The 24,116-nt window shown below is 50.3% G+C and overlaps 1 protein-coding gene across 1 annotated transcript in view; it reads right to left on the bottom strand.

Annotated features, from left to right (window-relative positions):
- NOVA2 (NOVA alternative splicing regulator 2) overlaps nucleotides 1-22,406 on the bottom strand; it is a 28,180-nt gene extending 5,774 nt beyond the window's left edge. Inside the window, exons 1-3 of the mRNA XM_072774167.1 lie at nucleotides 22,151-22,406; nucleotides 13,195-13,338; nucleotides 7,864-8,030 (exon numbers count right to left, since the gene is read on the bottom strand). Coding sequence (XP_072630268.1) covers nucleotides 7,864-8,030; nucleotides 13,195-13,338; nucleotides 22,151-22,235 — 396 coding nt within the window. The 5' untranslated portion in view covers nucleotides 22,236-22,406. The remainder of the gene's footprint in view (nucleotides 1-7,863; nucleotides 8,031-13,194; nucleotides 13,339-22,150) is intronic.
- Between the last annotated feature and the right edge of the window lie 1,710 nt (nucleotides 22,407-24,116).

The raw sequence follows: 24,116 nt of genomic DNA, 5'->3' as shown, positions 1-24,116 counted from the left end.
GGGTGGGCCCCGATCCAATATGACTGGTGTTCTCATAAGAAGAAAAGATTAGGACATAGGCACACACAGAGGAAAGACGGTGTGAGAACAGAGAGGACGACCATCTCCAAGCCCAGGAGAGAAGTCTCGGAAGAAACCAACACTGTCCCAGATCTCAGACTTCTAGCCTCAGGAACTGTGAGAAAATGAATTTCTGTTACTTAAGCCACCCCGTCTGCGTTACTTTGTTATGGCTGCCCTAGCAATCTAAATACAGTTGTCCTATCTGTAAAATGAAGATAAAGAAACCTTATATCTAGGGCAGCAGGGAGACAATTGGGCACTTAAATACAGTGGTCCCCTTCTTGCGCGGGACAGAAAGGCCCATCCTTTGCTGCTGCAAATCCCATCAATCTTAATTCTGGGTGCGGGGGATGGGGGGTGGTTAGATTTCAAAACCAAAAGTCTTCTTTCACATATCTAAGAGCACTTATACACATAAATTCCTCCTTCTATGTCCTCTCAGACCTGTGGGTTCCACCCCCTGAGGCTCTCACCACTGCCTCTCCTTTTTGCCTCTGAGCCAGGCCCCAGGGGTGTTTGGGAAATCTGAGGGAGCAGTTTGGGTTGTCAAGATGATGACTAGTGGCAGATATGGGCATGCGGTGGGCAGGGCCTTAGATGTTGGGCAGGGCCTTAGATGTTTGCACCTCACAAGGTGGGAGTCAGTTCTTCACAACCATGAAGCAACAAACCATCCAGGTACCGTTTGACTTTTAAATGACTCCCTGAACATTTATGTTGGTGAAAAGTCTATTTATAAATCTCAGAGCCCAGGAAGGGGCACCTGGGTGGCTCAGTGGTTGAGTGTCTGCCTTCGCTCAGGGCATGATCCCCAGGTCCTGTGATTGAGTCCCGCATTGGGTTCCCCGCAGGGAGCCTGGTTCTCCTCTGCCTGTGTCTCTGCCTCTCTCTCTCTTTGTGTCTCTCATGAATAAATAAATATTTTTTAATAGTATAAATTATTATTTTTAAGATTTTATCCATTTTAATGTTCATTATTTAAAAAACCATGACAACAGTAGTAATGCCACGTGTCTTATTTACGTCTCTGATATGACACCCTGGATCACTGTGTTTGTCACTGTCTCTCCTACTCAGGCTATGCTAGGTGTAATGAAATAGCAGCTGACTATTTCACTACTTCTACTGTACAATTGGCTGAACATTTACATATTAAAATTCATCTTGTCTTATAACAAATCACCTTTCTTTCATTTCTCCTTTATGTAAAAAAGTCTTATGGGATAAAGAAAATGTACATGCGTACAAGCGGAATATTCCTTGGCAATCAATTTAAATGAACAAAGTACTGATCCAGGCTACAACATAGATGAACCTAGAAAACACGCTGTGTGAATGAAGCCAGACACAAAAGACCACATATTGTATGATTCCATTTATATGGATGTTCAGAACAGGGAAATCTATAGAGACAGAAATTAGATTAGTGGTGGCTTAGGGCTGGGGGTGGTGCTGAGCTGTGGGGATTGAGGAGTGATAGCTAAGGGGATCAAGATTTCTTTCTGAGGAAATGAAACGTTCTAAAATTGATTGTGGGGATGGATGCACAATTCTGAATATTATAGAAACTTTGAACTGCATGCTTTCAATGGGTGAATTGTATGTATGTGAATTAATATCTCAATAAAACTGTTAAAAATCTTATAGATTTAGATAGGTTAGATATCTACATTAAATGCATTTTCTATGAACTGAAATAAGTATGCATGTGTGTGTATAATTTCAGAGTTGAGCAGACAGGGAAAAGATTTGTAGGGGAAAGAGGACATCAAGTTTGACAAGGCTGAGAACCACTGATCTGCTTGCTCTGTTTTTTCTTGATCTGACTTCAGTTCTTTCCTCTCCCCCTCCTTCTTGCTGACTCTGTGGCAGGCATAGTAGACTCCCTGCTGTTCCTCCAAGTTGCAAGCTTGATCCAGACTCAGGGCCTTTGCACCTGCTATTCCCTTGTTTAGAATCCTCCGTCCCAGAAAAGGAGGCTCACCTCTCTCATCATTCAGGTCTTTGCACAAATGCACCTCCTCAGAGGCCTTACCACCTCAATGATCAAAGCTTGTGTATTTGCTTATTTTATATCCCCAGCGCAGACACCTCCACACTTGCATCCAAGCTCTAACCTCACATCTCTAAAATGATGTAGAATGGACACTTCAAACTTAAAATCCAAAGTGGAACTCATCTGCTCAAATGTGTTTCTACCACGGTCTTCCTCATTTCAGTATGTGGAATATGCATCTTTTCACTTCTCAGGCTCAAGACTTAGGAGTCCTCTCTTTCCCTTCCACTAAACATCCAATCAGAAATTCTGTTGCCTCTACCTTCAAAATATATAGTTGGGATCCCTGGGTGGCTCAGCCGTTTAGTGCCTGCCTTCGGCCCAGGGCGTGATCCTGGAGTCCCAGGATCCAGTCTCGCATCAGGCTCCCTGCATGGAGCCTGCTTCTCCCTCTGCCTGTGTCTCTGCTTCTGTGTGTGTGTGTGTGTGTCTCTAAGGAATAAATAAATAAAATCTTTTTAAAAATTTATATATATAGTAGATGGGGTGCCTGGCTGGCTCAATCAGCAGGGTGTGTGATTTGATCTCAGGGTTGTAAGTACAAGCCCCATATTGGGTGTAGAGATTACTTTAAGAAAATAAAATCTTGGGGTGCCTGGGTGGCTCAGTGGTCGAGCACCTGCCTTTGGCTCAGCTAGTGATCCCGGAGTCCTGGGATCGAATCCCATATCAGGCTCCTGGTGGGGAGCCTGCCTCTCCCTCTGCCTATGTCTCTGCCTCTCTCTCAGTGTCTCTCTCATGAATAAAGAAATAAAATCTTAAAAAGAGAAAATAAAATCTTAAAAAATATACATAGTAGACTATTCTAGATTAAAAGAGACTAATGAGGTATAACAACCCAATGCAATGCATGAATATTGACTGAATCTTGGATAAAGAAATACTTTCTAGATATAAGAGATACTTTGGGACAATGTGAATATGAACTTTTTATTAACTAATAGCATGGAACTGGTGTTAATTTTTGTAGGTGTGATAACAGTAGCATAACAACATAGGACACGTCCTTAGTCTTGGGAGATGCATGCTGCAGAACTTAGGGTGAAAAGTCATGAGATTTATACTTATTTTCAAATGGATCAGCAAAAACAAAGAAACAGACAACCCAACAAACAAACAAACGAATAAAGCCAACCAGCGCATGAGTGTAAAGATACAGCAAATGTTAATGATTGGTGAATCTAAGTGTGGTGTATAAGGAGTTCATTGTATTATTCTTAAACATTTTCAAAATAAAAAGTTAGGAGAAAAAAATGTCCCAGGACTCTTTTTCTGTCTTTTCCTGCTTTATTTTTCTTCATAGCACTTTTCACTCTCTGACATTTACTTATTCACTTGCTTGTTTTCGGTCTCCCCAGGAAAGAATGTAAGATCCACAGGACAGAGATTTTTGTCTGTATTGTTTACAACTAGGTTCTTGGTGCCTAGGGGAATGCCTGGTATGCATTCAGCAAAGAGTATGTGAATGAATGGATGGATGAAAGAAGGAAGAGTGGGATATGCCTACAGGACCAAGCAGGAATGAGACTGGATGGAGATGACCAGGTGTTTCTCACCTGGTTTTGTTGGTGGTGGTGTGTATATGTATGTGTAGGCAGGGAGGTAGGGTGCTGTGCATTTGGGTACACAAACAGCCTAATCTGAGTTTTGTAGATTAATTGGACTTTCTGACTTGTAAAATGGGAAGCACCCTAGTTTTTAAATATTGGCTACCTTTTCAAAAGGTCTATGAACTACTGTGTAGTAGCCAGACCAATGGTTTGCACATATTTTGTGCACACATGTGCAGTTTGTGCACATATATCCCCGAAAAACCGCCTTGGACTCTGGAAGCACTTGTTCAGGTTTGAAATCCTGGCTCCACCACTAATGCTGGACAAGGGACCTAACCTTTTTGAGCGTCTGTCTTTTATCATCTATAAAATGGGGACATTTATTTGTCCTCCACAGAATTATTATGAAGCCTAACTGAGATCATTCACGAAATGATGAGCTTGATTCAAGGGCTACTGACCCTTAGTTATATTTCTGCTTAGCCCTTATGGGCATATCATCATCCATTTATTCAAACAAGCAACATTTGCTGAGTACCTACTATGTGCTAAGCATAGGGTGCCATGTGAGTGTGCAGGTAATATGTGCTCATAGTAGATAGTAGATACTTAAGAAATGGTTGTTGTCATTGTTACCCTTGTGGGAACACCTGGATTTAAATCTCACATCTGTGGTATGGTCGCTTTGCAAAATAGTCTGATAGTTCTTCAAGAAGTTAGACGTATTATCTGACCCAATTCCATCCATAGGTATATACTCCAAAGAACTCAAAACCATACACACACATGTTTATAGCAGCATTCTTCATAATAGCTAAAAAGTAGAAACAATCCAAATGACTATCAGCTGAGAGACAAAATGTGATATATCCATACAGTGGAATATTATTTGGCCATAAAAAGGAATGACGTTTTGACATCTGTTACAATAATTAATCTTGAAAACAATATGCTAAGGGAAAGAAGCCAGACACAAAAGGCCATGTATCATGTCATTTGATTTATATAAAACATCCAGAATAGGCAAATCCATAAACACCAAAAGTAGGTTAGTGGTTGGAAGGGACAGGGAGGGGAAGCTGGGAGAATTGACAGTGACTGCCAAAGGGTATGCGGCTTCTTTTTGGAGTGGTGAAAACGTTTTGGAATTACAGTAGGTGATCAACGCACAACTTTGTGAATATACTAAACACCCTAAATGGCATACTTTAAAATGGTGAACTGTAAAGTACATTAATTATATCTCGATTTATATTTTCAAAAAAATCACCAGAGAAAAGTCTGACAAGTCAAGAGGATAGAACAGAATGCACAAAACCAGACCTAAGAGTCCAGAGGTATTTAGTATGATACAGCATTTCAGAGGGAAAAAGGATGAAGTAACCATTCACCAAGGAATGGTAAGAGCAAATGCCTTCACCTTTCTGTGCCTCGTTTCCTCTCCTCCAACACGATGTAACCACAGCTACTCCATACAGCTATTGGGAATACTCAATGTGCCTGGCACAGGGGAAGCCCTCAGAAAATGGTTAACTGTCTTCGTGACAGGCCCAGGTGGTAGAACCACAGTATCTTAGAGAGATCGCAGGTGGAGTTTCATTGAATCCTGGAGTGCCAGGATATCAGAACAGTACAGTGTTAGAATAATGTACATTGAGAATCTTGAAATCACAGAGCCATAGAACTGTATGAGTTTTAGGGCCAGAAAGGCCTCAGAGAACATCTGTCCCCATGATAAGGAAGTCTGAAGAGACATTCAAATAGTGCTAGTATAATAATAATTATACAGCTAACAGTGCTTCCATTTGCCAGACACTTTTGTAAATGCTTTCAAATAGTCACTTACTTAATCTCTACAAGAACCCTACAAGAATAGCCAGGCGCTATTATTATCACATTTTATGGCTTGGAAAACAAAGGCAAGAGAGGTTGAGTAACTTGCTCAAGGTCATACAGATATTAAGTAATAAAGCCAGGATCTGATCGCAGTCCAGAATCTGTGTTCAGATTCCCAAGATTTCACCCCAGAAATTCTGATTCAGTGGCTCTGGGCTGGGATTCAGGAATCTGCATTCTAAGCTACCTAGATGATTCAGATACCATTCAGGGCTGAGAACCACTGGTTTAGCCCAGAAGTGGCAAACTGGTGGTCCTCAGGCCACAGGCAGCCCACAGTCAGCCCATAGGCAGCCCACAGCCACATAGTGTTTTTAAGACTGAGCCAACCTTTAAAAAAAATCAGCTGATTTCAAATATTTCTGGCTTCTTCTGAAAAATTTGTAAGATGTGGCAACACTTTGTCCACATTCCCAAAGGGCAAGAATTGAGTCGAGTTGAGTAGCAGCTGCCCCCTTTAGGGATGGCATTATATCTCTCTGATGAGGCCAGAGTCCTCAATTCTTTATGTTCCCTTGCTGAATCTCGGAGGCATTTCAACTTATAATCCCTGATTTGGCCCAGCTTCCACACTGTAAAGAAAGGAAACTGAGGCTTACAGGAGAGAAAGGAACCCAGAGTAACACAGCAAGTCCAATGTAGAAGAAGACACCTGTCCCCTGACTTAAAAATCCCAGAATAATATCAGCCGCTAACATTTTTTTTGAGAACTTTCTATGTACTAGGCATACATGCTAAGTGCTTTTCAAACATCAGTGAACGTTGATCACTGCCCTTCGCTAGGTACCATAATGAATCTCATTCTGTAGATGAGAATAATGAGGCATGGAGAAATCAAGTCACTTGTCCAAGGTCGCACAGGTAAGAAGTTATCAGAATAAAATTCAACTCAACATCTGACTCCAGAGCCTGAGCCTTCAGCCATTATCTCTTTCATTCTTTAGAGCCCCCTAGGTAATAAATAAGGAGAGATAAAATCCTGGTTCTAAAATGTTTCAATTCCACTATCTCAGAGTTCCTGTGGATTAGGGGGTGGGGTGGAAGTATGAGGCGCAGATGGTGCTGACCCCATTTTCCCTGCAACATGTGCAAACTCTTCATGAACTCTGAGCCCTTTGTAGCCGCGACCAAGGCGGAGGGAAGAGGCAATATCCTGGCCACCCTGTGAAGTGTGTAAACTGTGGCCTGCTGGTGGGAAGGGATTCGGGAGAGACCTGGCACAGCCGCTTCAGCACCAAGGACAGCAGCCGTGCTCCAAGCTCCAAGCCCGAAGTCTTTTTGGGAATGATGGATCCGCTTGGCAGCATTCTTCCAGGGCTTTCCGCCCACCTTTCCCCAGGAACCTGGAGGAACTCTGGCCCGTGGTTTCTCCCATCTCAGGGTAGTAAGAATCCCCAAGAATTCCAGATTCCTTTTACCAAGGGTCTCTCTCTCTCTCTAGTCTTTGCTCCCAGACAGACGTTAAGGAAGCCTCACTGGTGGCCTGTCCTCCTGCCAGGGGCTCTGGTCCCTCTTATCGTGTGTGCAAGTACATGGGAGTGGGGTAGGGGAGAGAAAACAGGGAGTGTGCGCAGTTCCTCTGCCCTCCACCTCCTACCCATTCCGGCCACGCTGCCAGGGGCTTTGCAGCAAGCCCACCTGCCCGGTGAGCACCGTGGTCATGGCAACCAGAGAGGCCGGGGTTCTGATTGGTCCGCTCCCTGCCACGCCCCTACGCCACCGCTTCCCTGTAACTGAGGCAACCAAGAGGCGCTGCCTTCCCCTCCTCCTTCCATCCCTCCTAGAGAGGGCTGTGTAGGAGAGGGACCAGCCCCCTCTCTCGCTAGCAAAACATCATTTCTCCAAAATAGCGGCTACTCCCTATAATAATTAATGGAGAGAGGGAGTCTGAGGCCATTTCTCAACTCTTCTGGAATTGGATGGGCTGTCACTGAAGTCACTTCCGGTGAGAACAGGAAGTGGGAGGCAGGTTGTTCTGGGAGACAATGGGATGAGGTGGAAGGAAGGAGAGGGTCTAGAGAACCCCAGGAAGGAGGAACTGGGGGTGGGGGAGGTCAGGTCCGGGACAAAATCTCCCAGACTTTCACTCTCTCTCTGAATCAAGCCCACTCCAAGAGGTTTGGGTCCCTAGGGTGACTCCCTAATAATTCGGCTGACTACTACCATGTATTTGATTGACAAACGTCCTATCAGCGTTATCTTATTCAACTCCCACAGTAATCTAGTGATATGGGAGAAGTGTCTTCTCCTGAACCTCACCGGTTTTACAGAAACCCAGTCTTTGCCCCAGCTGACCTGCTTGGCTCTGTCAGGGTTCATCGTGGTTTGGGGTTGAAGGATGTTGACCACCTCAGGCTTGGTCATTGCTTGTGGGATTTCTCGGACCTTCTCAGCAATAAAGCTGTGCACAGCATTCAAGGCCTCTGCTGTGCCCTGTACCAGGCATACTCGTTCTGTGGTTCCTGTTGAGCAAGGGAGAGAGAGGGCACCCTCATCAAACAGGAATGGGAAGATTCCTGGGAGACAGACCCCATTTAATGAAAAGAGAAAACCTAGTTCCAGACCAGAAAGTGGACCTGACTGGCCCAGGTCACATGGTAAGCCCAGGGAAACTGGCATGGGCTTCCAGGCCATGATGGGTAGCTGGGAAAGTGAGTGGAATGCCTGTTTTATAATCTGCACTTCATGTCCCTCCCTCAAAACAACCCCAGGGGATGGAAGAATGATGCTTAAGTGCTTTGCGATGCCCACAGCAGCTCTGGGCAGGGGAGACAGGGCTCAGCTGCCTCTTCCCAGTCCATGCCGGCTCCCGGTTGCTCTGGCAACCATTCACTCACTCCCCCCCAACCCTAGAAGCCGAGAGCTCAGGCCTGCAACCGTTGCCACAGTAACTGGAACCCCCTTATCGGTCTGGCTGGCCGGGTCCTCAGCCCACCCCCAGGGGGACGAGGGACGAAGCCTCGTTGCCGTGGCAACCCCTGAAAGCCTGCAGCGAAGGCCTCTGGGCTTTTGGAGAGGATGGGGAAGGGCTGGGGGATGGGGGAGACAGAAGAGAGGCCAGAGTGCCCGCCTGGACCCACCAGATGGAGGGGGGAAGGGGAGGGGAGGGGAGGGCAAGGGTGTGGACAGGAGAGAGCAGAGGCAACTCTACTGTGGGTAGGAAGGGTAGGGACTCAGGGATGGGGAAAGGAGGGTGGGGTGGATGCCTTTGCTGGAGATTGTCTAGATTTTGGCTGCGGTTCTAACCTAGGCATCCTTACTGTGTGTGTGTGTTTGTGTGTGTGTGTGTATACTTGAGGTAGGGAGGCAGAAGAGAAGCCAACTCTGGATGGTGTTGGGATATATGTGTGTGGGACAGGGACTCTGGGCAACACTCTGACCAGTACGAATGTATCTGTGAGACTGTTTGGGTGAGTGGTGTGTGTGTGTGTGTGTGCGCGCGCGCATGCATGTGCGTACATGCATGTGTATACCTGGGCAGGACTAGCTAAATTATTCTTATTTGTGTATGTGTATAAGAGAAAGAGTGGGAGAGCTTAAGATATCAACAGTGTGACATAGTGAATCCAGCGCACTCTTGCGTATGGGAAAGACTTTGGGTGTCACTGTGATGTCCAAGGTTATGGATACTATTTGCCAGACTGAGCTGCTTGTACAGGAGAGTTTAAGAGAAAGAAACAAAGAATCTCATGAAGCAGCACTGAGGCTGTATGATGAATGTATATCACTTTGAGACTGGATGTCAGTGTGAGTGTTGGCAGGAAAGAGACAACCAGACAACCAGACACCTTTAGGTGTTCAAAAGACTCTTTGGAATGACTGGTGTGTGGTACATGTGTATATGTGCATGAACCTGTGTATAGGAGACAGATGGACAAGACTGTATGACTGGTATGTGTCAATGTGAGAAAGACAGAGAGATCAACAGGCAGACTCAAGTGTCAGCATGTAAGACCGGATGACTGGTGTGTGTATGTATGTGTGTGCCTGTGTGTGTGTGTCTGGGTGTGTGCATTTTAGCTGTACAAAGACGGCTCTATTGTGACCAGCAGGTGTGACAGTGTGCATTCCTGGGTGAGCTGGGCATGTTTGGTGTGTGGAGTGAGTGTCTGTCTCTCTCTGGGTGGGACTCTGCCTACAGGACCACTTAGCTCCCTGGCTCTTGAGTGTGTGCCAGGCTCCATGTGCCTGAGTGTCTGGGACATTTGGGGGTGAAGGTCCAGTCTCCTGTGGGTGTTCTAGTACAGCATGATGTTGCTACAAGTCTAACCTCTCACTTGCCATCTCTCAGCCTGGCATGCCAGTCTCACCATGTGCCTGGGTGTCACTGTCTTGGGTCACTGGTGTAAGTTGACATTCCCCATCTCCTCTGGGCTGCTGTTCCTCACTTATTCCCCCCAACCCCAGAACAATGGACTGGTCTGAGCCAAGGGTGAGTCAGCGTGCAGGCTGCCTCCGTCTGGGTGTAAATAGGAAAGGGTGTGGGTCAGGGTGGGAACTCGGGGTGGGGGGGGCAGGGAGGCCCTAGGGAGAGCCTGGCTGAAGTGGCTCTGCACTCCCATTTCTGCGAGGCTCCCTTCCAGCTCAGGGAGTCTGTGACTTCCCACCCTTTGTAGTTCCTAAGTGGGCTCCCCAAGGGCTTTCAGGGGCTCAGTTAACCCTCAAAAGAATGTCCAATAATGATAGCTGGTGCTTACAAAATACCAAGTGTTAGGCAATATTCTAAGCACTTTGTATATATTTGTGCACTTAATGTATGAGGTAGGCAATATTACTATTCTTGATTTACTGCTAAAGACACTGAGGCACAGAGAAGGTTTGGGATTTGCCCAAGTTCACTCAGCCAATAGTGAAAGTTCAGGGTTTCGAACGCAGGTGTCTGGCTTCAGAGTTTGGACTTTTAAACACAGAGCTCACCCTGGGCTAAATTTGGGGTGGCTGGAGTGTGTGTGTGTTTGTGTGTATGTTGGGAGGAAGGCATAAGACAACTCCATTTTTTGCTACTGTATTTTTGATAGTAAAAAAGAATATACATGGATTTATTAAGTAATCACTTAAGGTTTTGTACTTTACGGCAATATCGTTATAAATCAATACATTGAAAAAAAAAGTATGTGTACCTGTGTTTTTCTTCTGGGGACAGCTTCAGGCAAATGCTCAAAATCAGAAGGCGTTTTAGAATCACTAAGGTGTCTGGGTGGATGTACGGAAGTCTGTGTGACTTTGGGCAGATACCTGCTTCTTTCTGGGTCTCAGTTTCTCCATGTATGATCTGGAAGGATAGAGTCTGGGGCTTGGAGTTTCCTGTACCAAGAAGGGGAAACCCTTTGTGCTTTGCCCCTCCTTTGGGGTTAAGGGTCAGGTAGGTTTTTGTTTCATGTAGTAGACACAAATGCAGTGTGTGTGGGTGCGTGTGTGTCCATCTGTCTGTGTGTTTCGCCATTGTCATTTCTCATCTGTTCTGTATGTTTCAGTCACAATGAACAAACTACCCCACCAGCCTTTGAACACGCTACTTCATCTTCCTAGAGTACGCTTCCCTGCTTTTATCTAGTTCACTCTTACTTATTGTTCTGGGCCCCTCCTCCAGGAAGCCCTCCCTGACCTTTCTAGGCTGGGTCAGGTGCCCCATCTGGGCTGCCACCATCCTCTGGGCTTCCCGTCCTAGCCCTGACCACACTAGGTTATTGCTGGTGTTCAGTCTGTCTTCCCTACTGGGCTGTGAGATCTGGGAAGGAAAAGGGGGGGATAGTTCAGTCACTGCTATGTCCTCATCTCTGTCCATAGAAGAGGTGCTCAGAGAATGTAGCTTGAATAAATGAATGAAAGGGTGTTAGCCAGGAGCAGAGGGAAATACACTCTTTGTTTCAAGCATTTCTTGAAACATTTCTTCATTTCTTATGTTCCTGTGGGTCCTAGGAAGTCCTAGGGGGCAGGACTAGGACACAGGGGGCTGTGTCCTGCATCTTTGAGTCAGGAGCCGGCACAAGCCATATGATCTGGAAATTCCATGTCAGCAGTTGGGGGTGGAGGTGGATGCATGTCCTGGTGTTGGGGAGAGATGCTGGATCACGTTGCTTGTTTGAATAGTATTTGGCCCAAGAAAGCCAATGACTGTCCCATTCTCTGGGGTTCTCAGCTGCCTGGCCTTTGGGGTGTGTCACTGAGTTGGGAGGAGATGATGTGTCTCATGTCACAGAATGTGATCCAGGGATAAGGAACCAAGTATCTTCAGATAAATGCCCCCAAGCAGAGGTCTTATCCATATCTGTGGCTGAAGGGGGCATGTGGGTGAAACTGGGCCAGGGTGGAAGAGAAAAGGGGGGTAGGGTGGGGTGCCTGGTTCCCTGGACAGTTCTCTAAACCTCTTGCCAAAGCTGCTTAGTGAGATGGGAGGCAGGGCGGGTGAAGGGAGGAGGGAGAGAGAGAGAGAGAGAGAGAATATGAATGTGTTCTGACCCTGGACTCTAGCTCTGGTATTTGACCTAAAAAATCCTAGGGGATTAAGGATGAACTAGAATCAGCTCTGGACCAAAGATGCAATTCTGGGGGCCCTCCCTGGAGGACATCTCTAGATGTTGAAGCTCAGGCATTGGTCTTGGGAGGGAGTAGTGGAGGGGTGACAGATATGCAAGGGGCAATAGAGGGAATGGAGGGGCCTTGGAGATGTTATGGTTGTGGGGAGAGAAAGTGAGAGCTGGAGGGGAGGCAGAAGAGGGGCTGGGTTTGGAGAAAGGAAAGAAAAGGCTCGTGGGGCCTGAGACTGGGAAGGAAGCATGAAGGGAGGGATGGGTGAGTCAAGGCAGGAAGAAATAAGGGGTGATCCAGCAGATGGTTGAGGGGGTGTCACTCAATATTGGTTGACTGACCAGAGAAAGAAAAGCATGGGATTATGAGAGGTGAGGAGTAAGGAAAATATGGGGCGAGGCGTGGGAAGACAAGAAGCAGGGGGCGGGGAGGAGAGGGAGGGAGAGAGGTGGAAAAGTAGAGATGGACAAGACAGATCTATGGGAGCGAGAGGTGGGGGGTATATCCAAACAGAATCAGAGAGACAGAAGCAAAAAGAACAGGAGGAGCCAGAGAGAGGCGGATGGGAATGGAGACTCAGGGAGCAAGAGCTGGGAAAGTCAGAAACAGAATGAGAGAGACATAGGAAGAACAACATAGAGAAAACCAGGGAGCCTCAAACTGGGCAAGATGGGGTAACAGAAATCCAAAGGGAAAGAGCTAGGGGGGAAGAAGTGCGTGTGTGTGTGGGGGGAGTGTGCAGCCAGTCCAAGTCTGGCTGTCCCCCCAACCCCAAGGGAAGCCCTGACACCTGCCTCCCTGCCCACCCCCCTCCAGCAACTCCAACTGACCCAAAGGGGCAGGTGTGTGGGAAGGGGCACATCTGCCAGCACATCATGCAAATGAGCTCATGAATATGCAGCAGGCCTATTGTCTGGCCCTGCCCCCACCCCCATCTGCTCAAGCCCGGCCTCTGGGGCTGAGGGCAGCTCTGTCCCCTTAGGAGGAGGGGAGGCCCCCCCATCACCACGACTGCCCAAAGGGCAGCCCTTCCCCCTTATCCACGGCCCAGGTGGGAGGGACAGGAGGCCAAGGGCAGAGTCCTGGGCCAGGGCTCACCCGGATAGAAGTCTTTGGACTTAGAGAGCTTGATGGTGGCTCCTGTCTCCTTCTGCAGCTGCACGATGGTCTGCCCGCCCTTGCCAATGATGGAGCCTGCCGCGTAGCTGGGGATCAGCACCTTCAGGAAGTATTCGCCTTCCTCTGCAGGGGCACAGGGGGAGGGGGGAGGGCAGTCAGGGGGCGGGTCTCCACCTTCAGCCTGGTGTGGGCCTAGGAAACCAGTGGCGTCACAGGAACATATAGGAGCAATGACCATGAGAATAGCAGTAGGGAAGATAATACAACTAATGATCTTCATTCATTCACTCGTTCATTCATTCATTCATTAATTCATTCCACGAATAGTTGCTGAGCACCTGCTGCCACACGCTTGGCACTGTTTTAGTGAAACAGCCATGAGGAAAACAGACAAACTCCCTGATTTTGCAGGCAAATGAGGCAAATAAGGCCAAGATAGTTTCAGTGATTCAGCCAAGAGCTCACACAGCTACATTCTTCTAGAGGGGGGAGACAGACAGTATGTTTTATGTTGGATGGTGGTTAAGCTCCACAAAAACAAAAAGGGACAGGAGAAGGGACGGGGGCTTGTAGAGGCGGCAGTGTCAGATCCGGTGGCCAGGAAAGCCCTCCCCAAGAATGTGGTATTCTTTGTTTAACAAACACTTCTACAGAACCTAGTATACACTAGACTCTGTTTCAAGTACTATACAAATATCAGTTCTTTTACTTTTCACACTGATGCTATGAAAGAAGTACTTTGTAACCTGGCTTTAGATTCCTGGCTCTGGACCCTCATGACTGATTGTTGTCCAGGCTGTGGAGGGGGGAATGGAACCATGAGGCTCTGTGGAAGAGCAAGTGCAAAGGCCCTGGGGTGGGACTGGGCCAGAGTTGTCCGAGAAAAAGTGAGGTAGCCAGTGTAGCTAGGGCTGAAGATGACAGGTGGAGAGTGGAAGGGGATGAGGGCTGAGAGAGGTGGTGGCAGTGGTTGAGTGTTGAGGTTTGTGGGCCATGGTGAGGTCTTGGGTTTTACTCTGAGTGAAATGGGAACCATGGGAGGGCCCTGAGCAGTGGAGAGATGGGATCTGACTTAGGTTTCCAGAAGATCCCACTGATGCCCACAAGGTAGGAGGTGGTGGCAGTCTAACTGGTGGAGCCATCGAGGGGTGGGTGGGGGAGGAGGGATCAGGAGGAGAATATCCAGAGATGTTCTCAACACTCAGTATGGACCCTGTACTGTGCTGAGTGCTTTGCAAGCTTGACCTCAACCATTCCCTACCCACCAATGAGGTGGGTATAACAAGGCCCATTTTTACGTGGGAGGAAACTGAGGCACAGAGCCCGTGAAGGCACCAGCCCAAGGTCAGTTGCTCAAGGGCACCAAGAAAGTCCCTGGCATGAGATCCCAATCCAGTTCTGCTTCATTCTTGGCCCTCACTTGCTTAGCACCTTCCGATGTTGGTGGCTGAAGACCAATGTAGTCAAGGACAGTCCCCAAGACCCGGGGGTGGTGAGGTGGTGCCAGTGGTCACTTTTGGGACTGTGGCCATTCTCTGTTAGGGACTAATTTTCTTGGTCATGTGTAAAATGCTTTGTCAATGTACTCAAGGCACATGCCTAACCTTCTAACCCAACTGTTGTCCCTAACTGCTCAGAGGGTAGAAATTGTGGAATCTTCTCCGTATAAGAGCCTCTATGATTTGGCCCTGCAGTTCTTTCCAGCTTCAGGTCCTCATCTTCTTCTATAAGCATCAGGCATACTTCCTCTTTGTTAAGTGTTCCCTCCTCCCATCCACCTCAGGGCCTTTGCACATTCTTTTTACTTAGAACTGTCCTCCCCCAGTGAATTCCTCTTGTCCTTCAGGTCCCCACTCGAATGTTGCTTCTTCTTGGAAGCTTTCCTTGAACTCTGAGGAGGAGATGGATCCCCTCCCGTTCATTTCATGCCTTCAGAGCAACGTATCACAAACGTCCCCTGGAGCTCATTTTTGTGTCCCAGGGACTCATGCCATGTCCCAGCACATAGTGGGCATGCAATAAAAACACTGGGGAAAAGAAGGGAGGAGCCAGGCCATTCTGCTACCAAAGCTTAAGGTCTTAAACCATCCCCCAGTGGTTTTAAATTTTTTTTTTCTTTTAAGCAAAGGAAACCTATTTTCAATGTCTCACATGAAACTCCACCACATAGAGCAGATAAAAGAGAAACTGTTCTGGTGAAAGTGGGGGCAGGGCGGGGGGGGGGGCAGGAGCCCTGCCCATCTCTTCCTGATCCCTTACGATTGAAGGTTCTGGACTCCCTGGTGTGTTAAGGTGGGGGTATGGGGGCGAGGGGCTGGACGGGGCTTCGCTGGCATGGGGAGGGGGGTCCAGAATGAAGGCGATGCCCTGAGCTCAAGGCAATCCTCTTAAACTTGCCTCATCAGACCATTAAACCTATTAGGTAATTAGCCCCCCAGAGTGCCTTCCCATCAATCATTCTGAGCCCCCTGAATTCACTTTCTTCCCTGGGCTCACAGAGGCAGCCTCTTGCCTGCTCCCACCCCTAAACCTGTCACAGAGATGGAGGACCAGTCCTCTATCCCTGAAAGGCTCAGAAAGAGGAGGAGGGTGTTCTCACAAGGACTCCATCCTCTTTTTCCTTCTTTGACTTCATTCCCTATCTTCTCTCCAGCCAAGGTCTCTTCCCCAACTTCCTCCTTGAATGTAGAAGGTATTCACCTACTCTGAAGAAAACTGGGTATGCCCCTCTACCCCATTTCCTGTGCTCTCCGTCTTAGCCTTCCCCAGGAATCCCCATATGAAACAGCAGAAACACCCATAGACTGAGTGTGAATTTTGCCAGGATGGGCCGCCTGGTCTTGGGCAAACCACCTCACCTCGTTGGGTCTCAGTATTCTCATCTGTAAAACGGAGACGTGCTCCGTAATTAATTAAATGATAAACCGTAAAGTACTCAGGATGGTCTCAGGCACATGGAGGCACTTGAGGAACACTAGATGTCATTACCTCCACCATCAGCGTGATTATCACTGATGTCAGGAACACAAGCAAAGTTCTTGTCACAGCGTCTGGCCCAGGGTATGTGCTCTACAAGTGGGGAGACGAGCCTCTAAGGTCTGAGGTTTTTGTTGGGCGATGAGAGAAGAAAGGGAGACCCCCACTTCCTTCATCACATGCCCCCTAGGGATGTCCCAGGCCTTTCTCTGCTTCTTGGAAGAGGAATGAGCTCTCACTGATGGAAGCGAGACCCTGCTCCCCCTTCTCTGGACGCCCAGCATCTCTCCGACTCCCTTCCTTCTCATGCCACCTCTTGCCTTTACCCTTGATGTATGCCCTCGGTACAGTTTCCTTCCTTCTCTCCCCCTTCCCTCCCATCCTCCAGCAAACCCTTCCTGAGCACCCACTCTCTGCCAGGCTTTGTTTTAGGTGCTGATGACAGCAGGGAGCGAGACAGTCCATTCCTTCAAGTCCACTCGCTTTTAAAATTTAAATGCATCCAAAAAATAAAATAAAATAGAATTTAAACGAATCTATTTAGAGAGGACACTTAAAAACCACTGCTAATAATCAGAGTTTGAAGGCTCGTTATGTTTTCCCCTCCAGGACATATGATATAAACATACCATGGTTTAAAAAAAAAAGTTTGTCCAGGGACTGCTTAAGCCACCTATGGGTGCTCGAAGATCCCTGTATCAGACTAGTGTAAATCAGGAGCCTCTACCTGAGGCCAGCCTTCCACAGAGAATGACTAGGTGGGACCTCCCACCTGCACAAGCTCAGAACTCAGGGCACAAGTCCCCCCCAACTGTGGCCAACAAACTGCTCTGACCCTCTTTAGAATCCTCTTCACGTCTTTCCCATTTGGGAAGCACTCCCCTCTGCCTGCTTTTAACCCTCACTCACCCATCCCTGTGTGAGTCCCACCTCCCCCAGGAAAAAGCCAGGCCTCTCTTTTCCCAGCCTGCGTGGCAGCAAGGGGAGACACATACCCTGAGCTGAACCCAGAGCCCCCCCAGACCTCACACACTCCCAGCCAGTTTGAGCAACCAAGGCTCTGCCTGTGAAAAAGTTCTTCCTTCTACTGAAGTAGAATCTAAATGCCAGAACTCTGCACCCACCTACCTCCACCCCCCGCCTAGCTTTTCCCTCTGGGTTTAGGAAGCTCCCTTTACCCACGACCATGACAGAGAACTAGAGATGCCCACTTCTGCTTTCCAGATGGTTTTCATCCTGCTACAATGTCAAACACTCCTTCTTCTAGTCTTATCCTCCCTTTTGTGCCTACCTTCTTCAGCAATGCTTCTGGAGTTTCCAAAAAGCATCCAATACCCCTGTCCCCTGAAATAATGTGGACTTACCCAAGAGATTTGGGGTGCCGTGGTAAGAGTGGCACTTTTGATCAGAGTTGACACTAAAAGGCGGCTTTAAGTGGGGGTGGCATCTGGGTAGCTCAGTGGTTGTGCATCTGCCTTTGACTCAGCTCATGATCCCGGGGTCCTGGGATGGAGTCCCCCATCAAGTTCCCCGCAGGGAGCCTGCTTCTCCCTCTGCCTATGTCTTTGCCTCTCTGTGTGTCTCTCATGAATGAATAAATAAAAAAACATTAAAAAAATAAAGGTGGGGGGAGGTCATTCATGACAAAGGTAGAGCAGAAGGGGTGTGGTATGTGTTGTAGAGGTGACTTCGGTGTCAGGAGGTCTAGGGGAACCAAAGTTGGGGTGTCATGTTCGTGGGACCCGCTCTGATTTGCAGGTTGGGACCAGAAGTGTCGGTGCGTTCCACAGAGGTGTGAGGCAGCTGGGGTGTGATGTTGACATTGTCGCGGGAGTGTATGGGGATGTTGTCGGTGGAAGACAAGACCTGGTGGAGTGTGGTGGGAGCAGTACCGCTCAAGAGGGTGGGGACAGCAGGTGTGCAAAGCGGTCTGGTGTGAGAAATGCAGTACAACGTGCTTCCAGGGGACGGCATGTCGAAGGTGTGACACCGTCTTTGAGCTGTGACACTGTCTCTGAGTGAGAGAAAGGTGGCTGGGTAGGATTTCCTCGGGGGGAAGAGCTGCTGGATGGTGTGACAGGCCCCTGGTGGCATTCTCCATGGGATGGATAACAATGTAATGACAACTCTTGTGTACTGATACGCACATGTGTGACAGTGTGACAGCCTCACATATAAAGTCTCATTTAACCCTACACAGCAGTCTGGCGTTGTAAGTAGCAGATCTCACGGCTCCCATTTTGCAGATGAGGAGACTGAGGCTTGGAGCAGTGAAATAAGGTGCCCCAGGGTCCCACACCATGAGCACGGCAGGGAGGAGATAAACCCTAGAAGATCTCACTCTCAGACTCTTAACCCCTGCGACACTGTCTTTATGTTAAGCAGCGAGGATGGTGGGAGCGAGGATTGGCAGCTGGTAGCTAGTTAGGGTATGACTGGTGTGTGCGTGGGGAGGGAAGTTGTGGTTTCTGTACACATGGGGGTGACAGAGGTGGGAATACAGTCAAGAGTATGCCATACTAGTGGCACCTTAAGAGTTTCACTTGTATTCAAGGGAGGTGGGGGGACATCCTTTGTTACTGTCCTACAGCCAGACTAGTTGTCTCTCTGATAAGTTCCTAACCTGAGTTTCCATTCAACCTCTTTTACCCAAATCCTCCTGTGCTTTGGTGCCTTGTCTCCCTCCCAATGGTGTCTGTTGGCCACAGTGCCTGGACATCAGTTGGAATGACCCCTATCTCCTCTATCAGCCCCTCAAGAATGGCCAGGAGTGGCAGGCTGGTGCTGCAGGCAAGAGCTCAATCTGCCCTGTCTGCCACGACCTGCTGTGACACCCTAGAAGACTCCCTCCACCCCCAGAGCCTCAGCTTTCTCACCCCAAAATGGGGTTCACCACAGCGTCTACCCACATCACGAGCCAGCCTCCCGGGGTTCAAATTCCAGCTCTGCCTCTTATTTGCTGACCCACCTGGGGCAAGTTACTTAACCTCTCTGTGCGTCAGTCTGTCATCTGTTAAGAAGGGTAACATAAAAGAATTGTACAGATTCAATGATTGGTCTGTGCCAAGCATTTTCCATAATACTTCCTGGCGCGCCACAGGCCAGAGATATTAGCCAGCATTATAATTTATTATTGTTGATTATTACATCATAGAGTGTTGGGAGAATTACATGAAATACTGCTTATAAAGCAGTGAGCAATGATATCGGTAGTGGTTATTACTACTATCGTTGTGGTTATTGAGATTTCCCCACCTGACAGATGGTGACTCTTGAGGCTCAGGAAGGGGGTGAGGTTGACCCAGCATCCCCCAGTCACTACAGTGTTATTGCAAAGAGCCCTCAATTTTGAGATGAGAGTCCTGGATCCTTGCCCAACGCTGCCTCTTGAGCGTTTCTGTAAATGGAGGACCATCCCTTTGCCTCTGCAGGCCTCAGTTTCTCCACAGGTCACCCAGAGGAGAGGTGGAAGAGCTTTCAGGAGAGGGTCCCTGGGGGCTCATCTTACTTTCCCCGCTGCCGAGGGAGGCAGGAAGCACAGTGGATAAGCACACGAGCTCTGGAACCAGGGTTGAACAGATCCCCGTTCCACCAACTTATGAGCTGTGTGACTTTGGGCAAGTGGCTTTATTTCCCTGAGCCTGGTTTCCTCTTGTGAAAAAGCAGCTCAAATCATCTCCCCCAGAGGACCGTATTAGGAAATAACCCATATCTCAGAGCCTCACTTGGAGTAGGTGCCGAGGACTCGGGCCTGACCGTCCTTGGCAGCATCGCTATTGTTAGGTTGTGCTGCTCAGAGCAGTCAGATTTGGGGCACCTCAGCCCCTTAAAAAGAAGGATGAGACACCTCCCTCCCCCCAAGCAGGGGCAGGGCTGGGCTGTCAGGTCAGGCTCAAAGGCCGCCTGGGTCCCCGACTCTCTCCAGGACTGGGAATGGCAGTGGGGCAGGAAGAAGGAAGGAAGTGGCTGGGACATATTCATGTGTGTGCTGGGGGTTGGGGGTTGGGGGGGGCAGGAAGAAGGACAGGAAACTCCCTCCCACCCCTCCCCCAACTTCCTTTTCCTTCAATTTCTGCTGGACACCCCCTCTCAGGCAGCCAGGGGGTCCCCGATTCCGGTCCCACCTGGACAGGAGTGTGGGGGGCTGCTGGCGTGGAGGAAAGAGACTTGGCTTGTGTTCCATCGAGGGGAGGAGGTGAGAGGTCCCCACCCCACCCACTACAGGGCCTGGTGGAGACCGGAGCGTGCACTCTGGCCCAGGCCATCCTTCTCCCATCCGGAGGAAAAGGCCAGAGGAAGCAGATTTTGGCCAAGGTGACCGCAGGGAGGGGCTTGTCTGCTATGGGGTCTCCCTCCATCCAGGGAGTTAATAGGCTGGGTTTTGAGTCTCCGAGAATCCCTACCTCCTTCCTGAGTCCCTGGCCCAAGAGACACCCACTAGAGTTCCCAGCTCGTCTTTTATTCTTGGGTACACATACCTCCTCGGGTCACACACACAGTGAGGGGCCCTCCTGTCTCCTACGCGCACACCTTCTGTGTTGTCAAACACTCAGACCTCACACACATGCACACACACACAGAATCAGTCCCTTGTCTCTCTCACACACACAGAATCACTCCCACATCTCTAGTGTTACATACTCAACCATTTCACTCACACACCCTCCCCTTGTTATAGATATATATACACACATGCACACACACCCCTTCCCTTTTCATACCCCTTGGGTGTCATATACACACATTCTCTCTTCCCTGTCACACGGGCACCATCCTTCCTTCTCCTTGTTACACACCCTCGTGCAGTTCACCCACGGAGCCCTAACCTCTCCCCGTCATACACTCACCTTCCCTTGTCGTACACACCCCCTCTGATGTCACTGTTGCACACCTCCATGTGTCACACCCAGCCACAGCCTCTTTGGAGTCACACCCACACCCTTTCCTTGTCACATACCCTCACCAGCTTCTTCTGGTTCCACCCCACCCCAAACACGCCTGTGTCACACACACTGAACTGCCTTCCTTGATCCACACAGCCTCTCATGGCTCACACCCAGAGCCGGCCCATTCAGCTTCCCCCACACACCCCCTTGCATGTCACACACACCCTCTCACTCATGTGTCACACCACCACAGCCCCCTCTAGGGTGACATGCACACACTTTCCCTTGCCACACATACCCCTTTGAGGGTCTCAAACACAGAGCCCAGCCTCTCATCTCACCCTGTCTCTTACACACACACACACACACACACGCACACGCACACACACACACACACACACACCTTCTTTCCTGTCATATCCGTGATCCCTAATGTCACACATCCAGGCCTTACAGGGCCCACGCGCGCAAATACACACAAACACACACACACACCTGTCCCAGCCACACATTCTTCCACCTGGCTTTACACACCCACCCATTCCTCCATCTCACCCAACACACCCACCCAGCTTGTCCCCACGCACAATTCTCGCCCATGGCCCACTCGTGCCACCCTCTGGGACAACCCTTGCTCAGGACATCCCCAGGGAGGGAGGCTGGGAAGCTCCGGGTCCACAGGCCTCCTCTACTCCTTCCCCTCCCCCCCGCCAGGACACGCCAGCTCGGGAACACCCCTGCCCCGAAAGGGTCACATCACACACCCCTCAAGGACACAGAGACGCCCGCCCAGAGGGACCCACGCCCCCCATCCTTTTGCGCCCCCCAAGGACACTTAACCACCCCCTCCCCCCCACCCCCTCTCATCGCAGACAAAGCTCCCAGCCCCGGGCAGCGGCGAGAGGGGGAGGGGGTCCGGCCCCCTCCCCAACGCCCCTCTCAGCTCCCCGGTCTAGGGAGGGGCGCCCTTCCCCGCCCCAGAGCCCTTGCACCTGCCACGGCGGGGGGAGGAGGATGGAGAAAGGCGAGGCCCCCTGCCCGCTCCCCTACACCGAGCCGCAACCCTTTCTCACCTCCCGTGTTGCTGCGCTTGGTGCAGACCACCTCGGGGGGCGTTTCGAGGGGCCTCTTGCGGGAATCCGGGGCCTCGGGCTCCATGGGGGGGGCCTGGGGCGGCGGCTGCTGCTGCTGCGGCGGCTGCGGCGGCGGCGGCGGCGGCTGCTGTGGCGGCGGCGACGGCTGCTGGGGAGGCTGGGGTTGCGGCGGCGGCGGCGGCGGGGGCGGCGGCGGCTGCGGGGCCGCGGAGGCCGTGAAGAGGCCGTGCACCGCGCCGGCGGCCATCATCCTCATGGTCGGGGGGGGGCGGGGGACGGGGGTGGGGGAGGGGGAGGGAAGGGGATGTGGGAGGGGGAGGGGGCGGCGGCGGCGGGATGGGGGAGGGGGAACCCCGGCGAGGGAAGGAGGGAGGGAGCTGGTTCTGGGGGGCTGACAGAGCCTGGAGAACGGATGTGAGCAGGACGGGAGGGCAAAGGGGGTCCCCGATAGGGCCCGGAGAGAACTGAGGGGTGGGGTCTCTCTCAAGATCACCGAGGCCAGGGACTGGCCGCGCCACTGGGGGGGTCGGGACCCCCTTCTTTGCTCCCCCGGTGGAGGGCCGAGCCCCCCAGACCCTGCTCGGGGCGGGGGGCCGGAGGAGCGGGACCGGAGGTGGGAGGCGGAGGCAGCCGCTAGTGGGGACCCGGGGGGCGGCGAGTGCGGGCGGCAGCGGCGGCAGGGCTGGCGGTGGCTGCTGGCCCGAGCATCTTCTTCCCGGAGGCTCCCACAGCGGCCTGGCCCCTCCCACCCGATCAAAGCCACGCCCATGCCGGTCAGGGCCGCGCCCTTCGGCGCCCCCATTGGTCTGTCCTTGAAGCCTGGACCACGCCCTCTGAGTTGACCACGCCCTTTCCCGCAGCTGGGAGATGGACCAGGCTCTCCCAGGCTCCAAGAAGGACCCAGAGCTCATTCACACCTTTCTCCCCTCCTCACCTGTAACGTACGTTTATTGAGCACTTACTGTGTGCCAGGTCCAGGTCTAAATGAGCGCCTCACTAACCTTATTACGTTTAACTCCCAAAGCAACCGACTGCGTCAGGTACTCTTACTCTCCTTTCCCATTTTATGGAGAAAGAAACTAAACCTCAGAGACTTGTTGTCACTTGGTCGAGATAAGAAATCTCACTTCACATGTCTCCCACCTCTGACAGCTGAGACGTTCCCCCCACAAATCTTTCATCCTTCCCTTGAAGAATCAACACAGGATTACTGCAAGGGCTCTGGGGATTGAGTTCAATGAATACCTCTATTAAGCGTGTAGAGCAGAGTTTAACAATCCAAATCCAGTTGGTGCTCGGGTCAATCAAGAGCACTTACAAATCACCTACTAAGTGTCAGGCACTACCCCAAACGCTGGGATACAACAGGGAACAAAACAGTCTCAGCCCTTGAAGACTAAGAATTACTACTCCTGTCATTAAGAAAACCTGATTTTCAGACAACAAAGCGGACACCCAGGAACCTGGAGTGTGGTTCGTCCAAGGGCACACAGGGAGACAGACAGAAGGGAGACTGGGATTTGAACACAGGACAAGCTTAATTCCAGAACCTGAAGTAGGGGCCCCTTCCTTGGAGTGGATCATTGCTAATATTCAGTGCTCTCGGATACATGAATTTTCTGCTCCCTGAATTCCTTGTCTTCAAGGGTTTTCCCTAGGTCAGTCAGACGCAAGATTAGGCTCAGAGGGGCCTGGGTGGGGGTAACTGTGGCAGCTGGGGGGCCCCTCCCTCTCCTCCATCCCACTCCTACCCCTCCCTTGCCATGCTCTCAGGTCCCCGGGATGGGGAGGGTAGCAGATGGCCTGGGGAGGATGAAGTGGCCTCCCATCTGTCCCCTCCCCCCCCATTGTCCCCGGAGCCAAGGGGGATTCGAGGGGGTTGTGGTCCACTGCAGTCTGGATCCTCCCCCTCCATCTTCCTGGAGGGAGCTGAGGAGCTAGTTGC

This window comes from Canis lupus, chromosome 1, assembly GCF_048164855.1.
Source record: "Canis lupus baileyi chromosome 1, mCanLup2.hap1, whole genome shotgun sequence".
Taxonomy (NCBI): domain Eukaryota; kingdom Metazoa; phylum Chordata; class Mammalia; order Carnivora; family Canidae; genus Canis; species Canis lupus.
The sequence above is the reverse complement of the archived record's forward strand: the minus strand, read 5'-3'. Positions and strand labels throughout refer to the sequence as shown.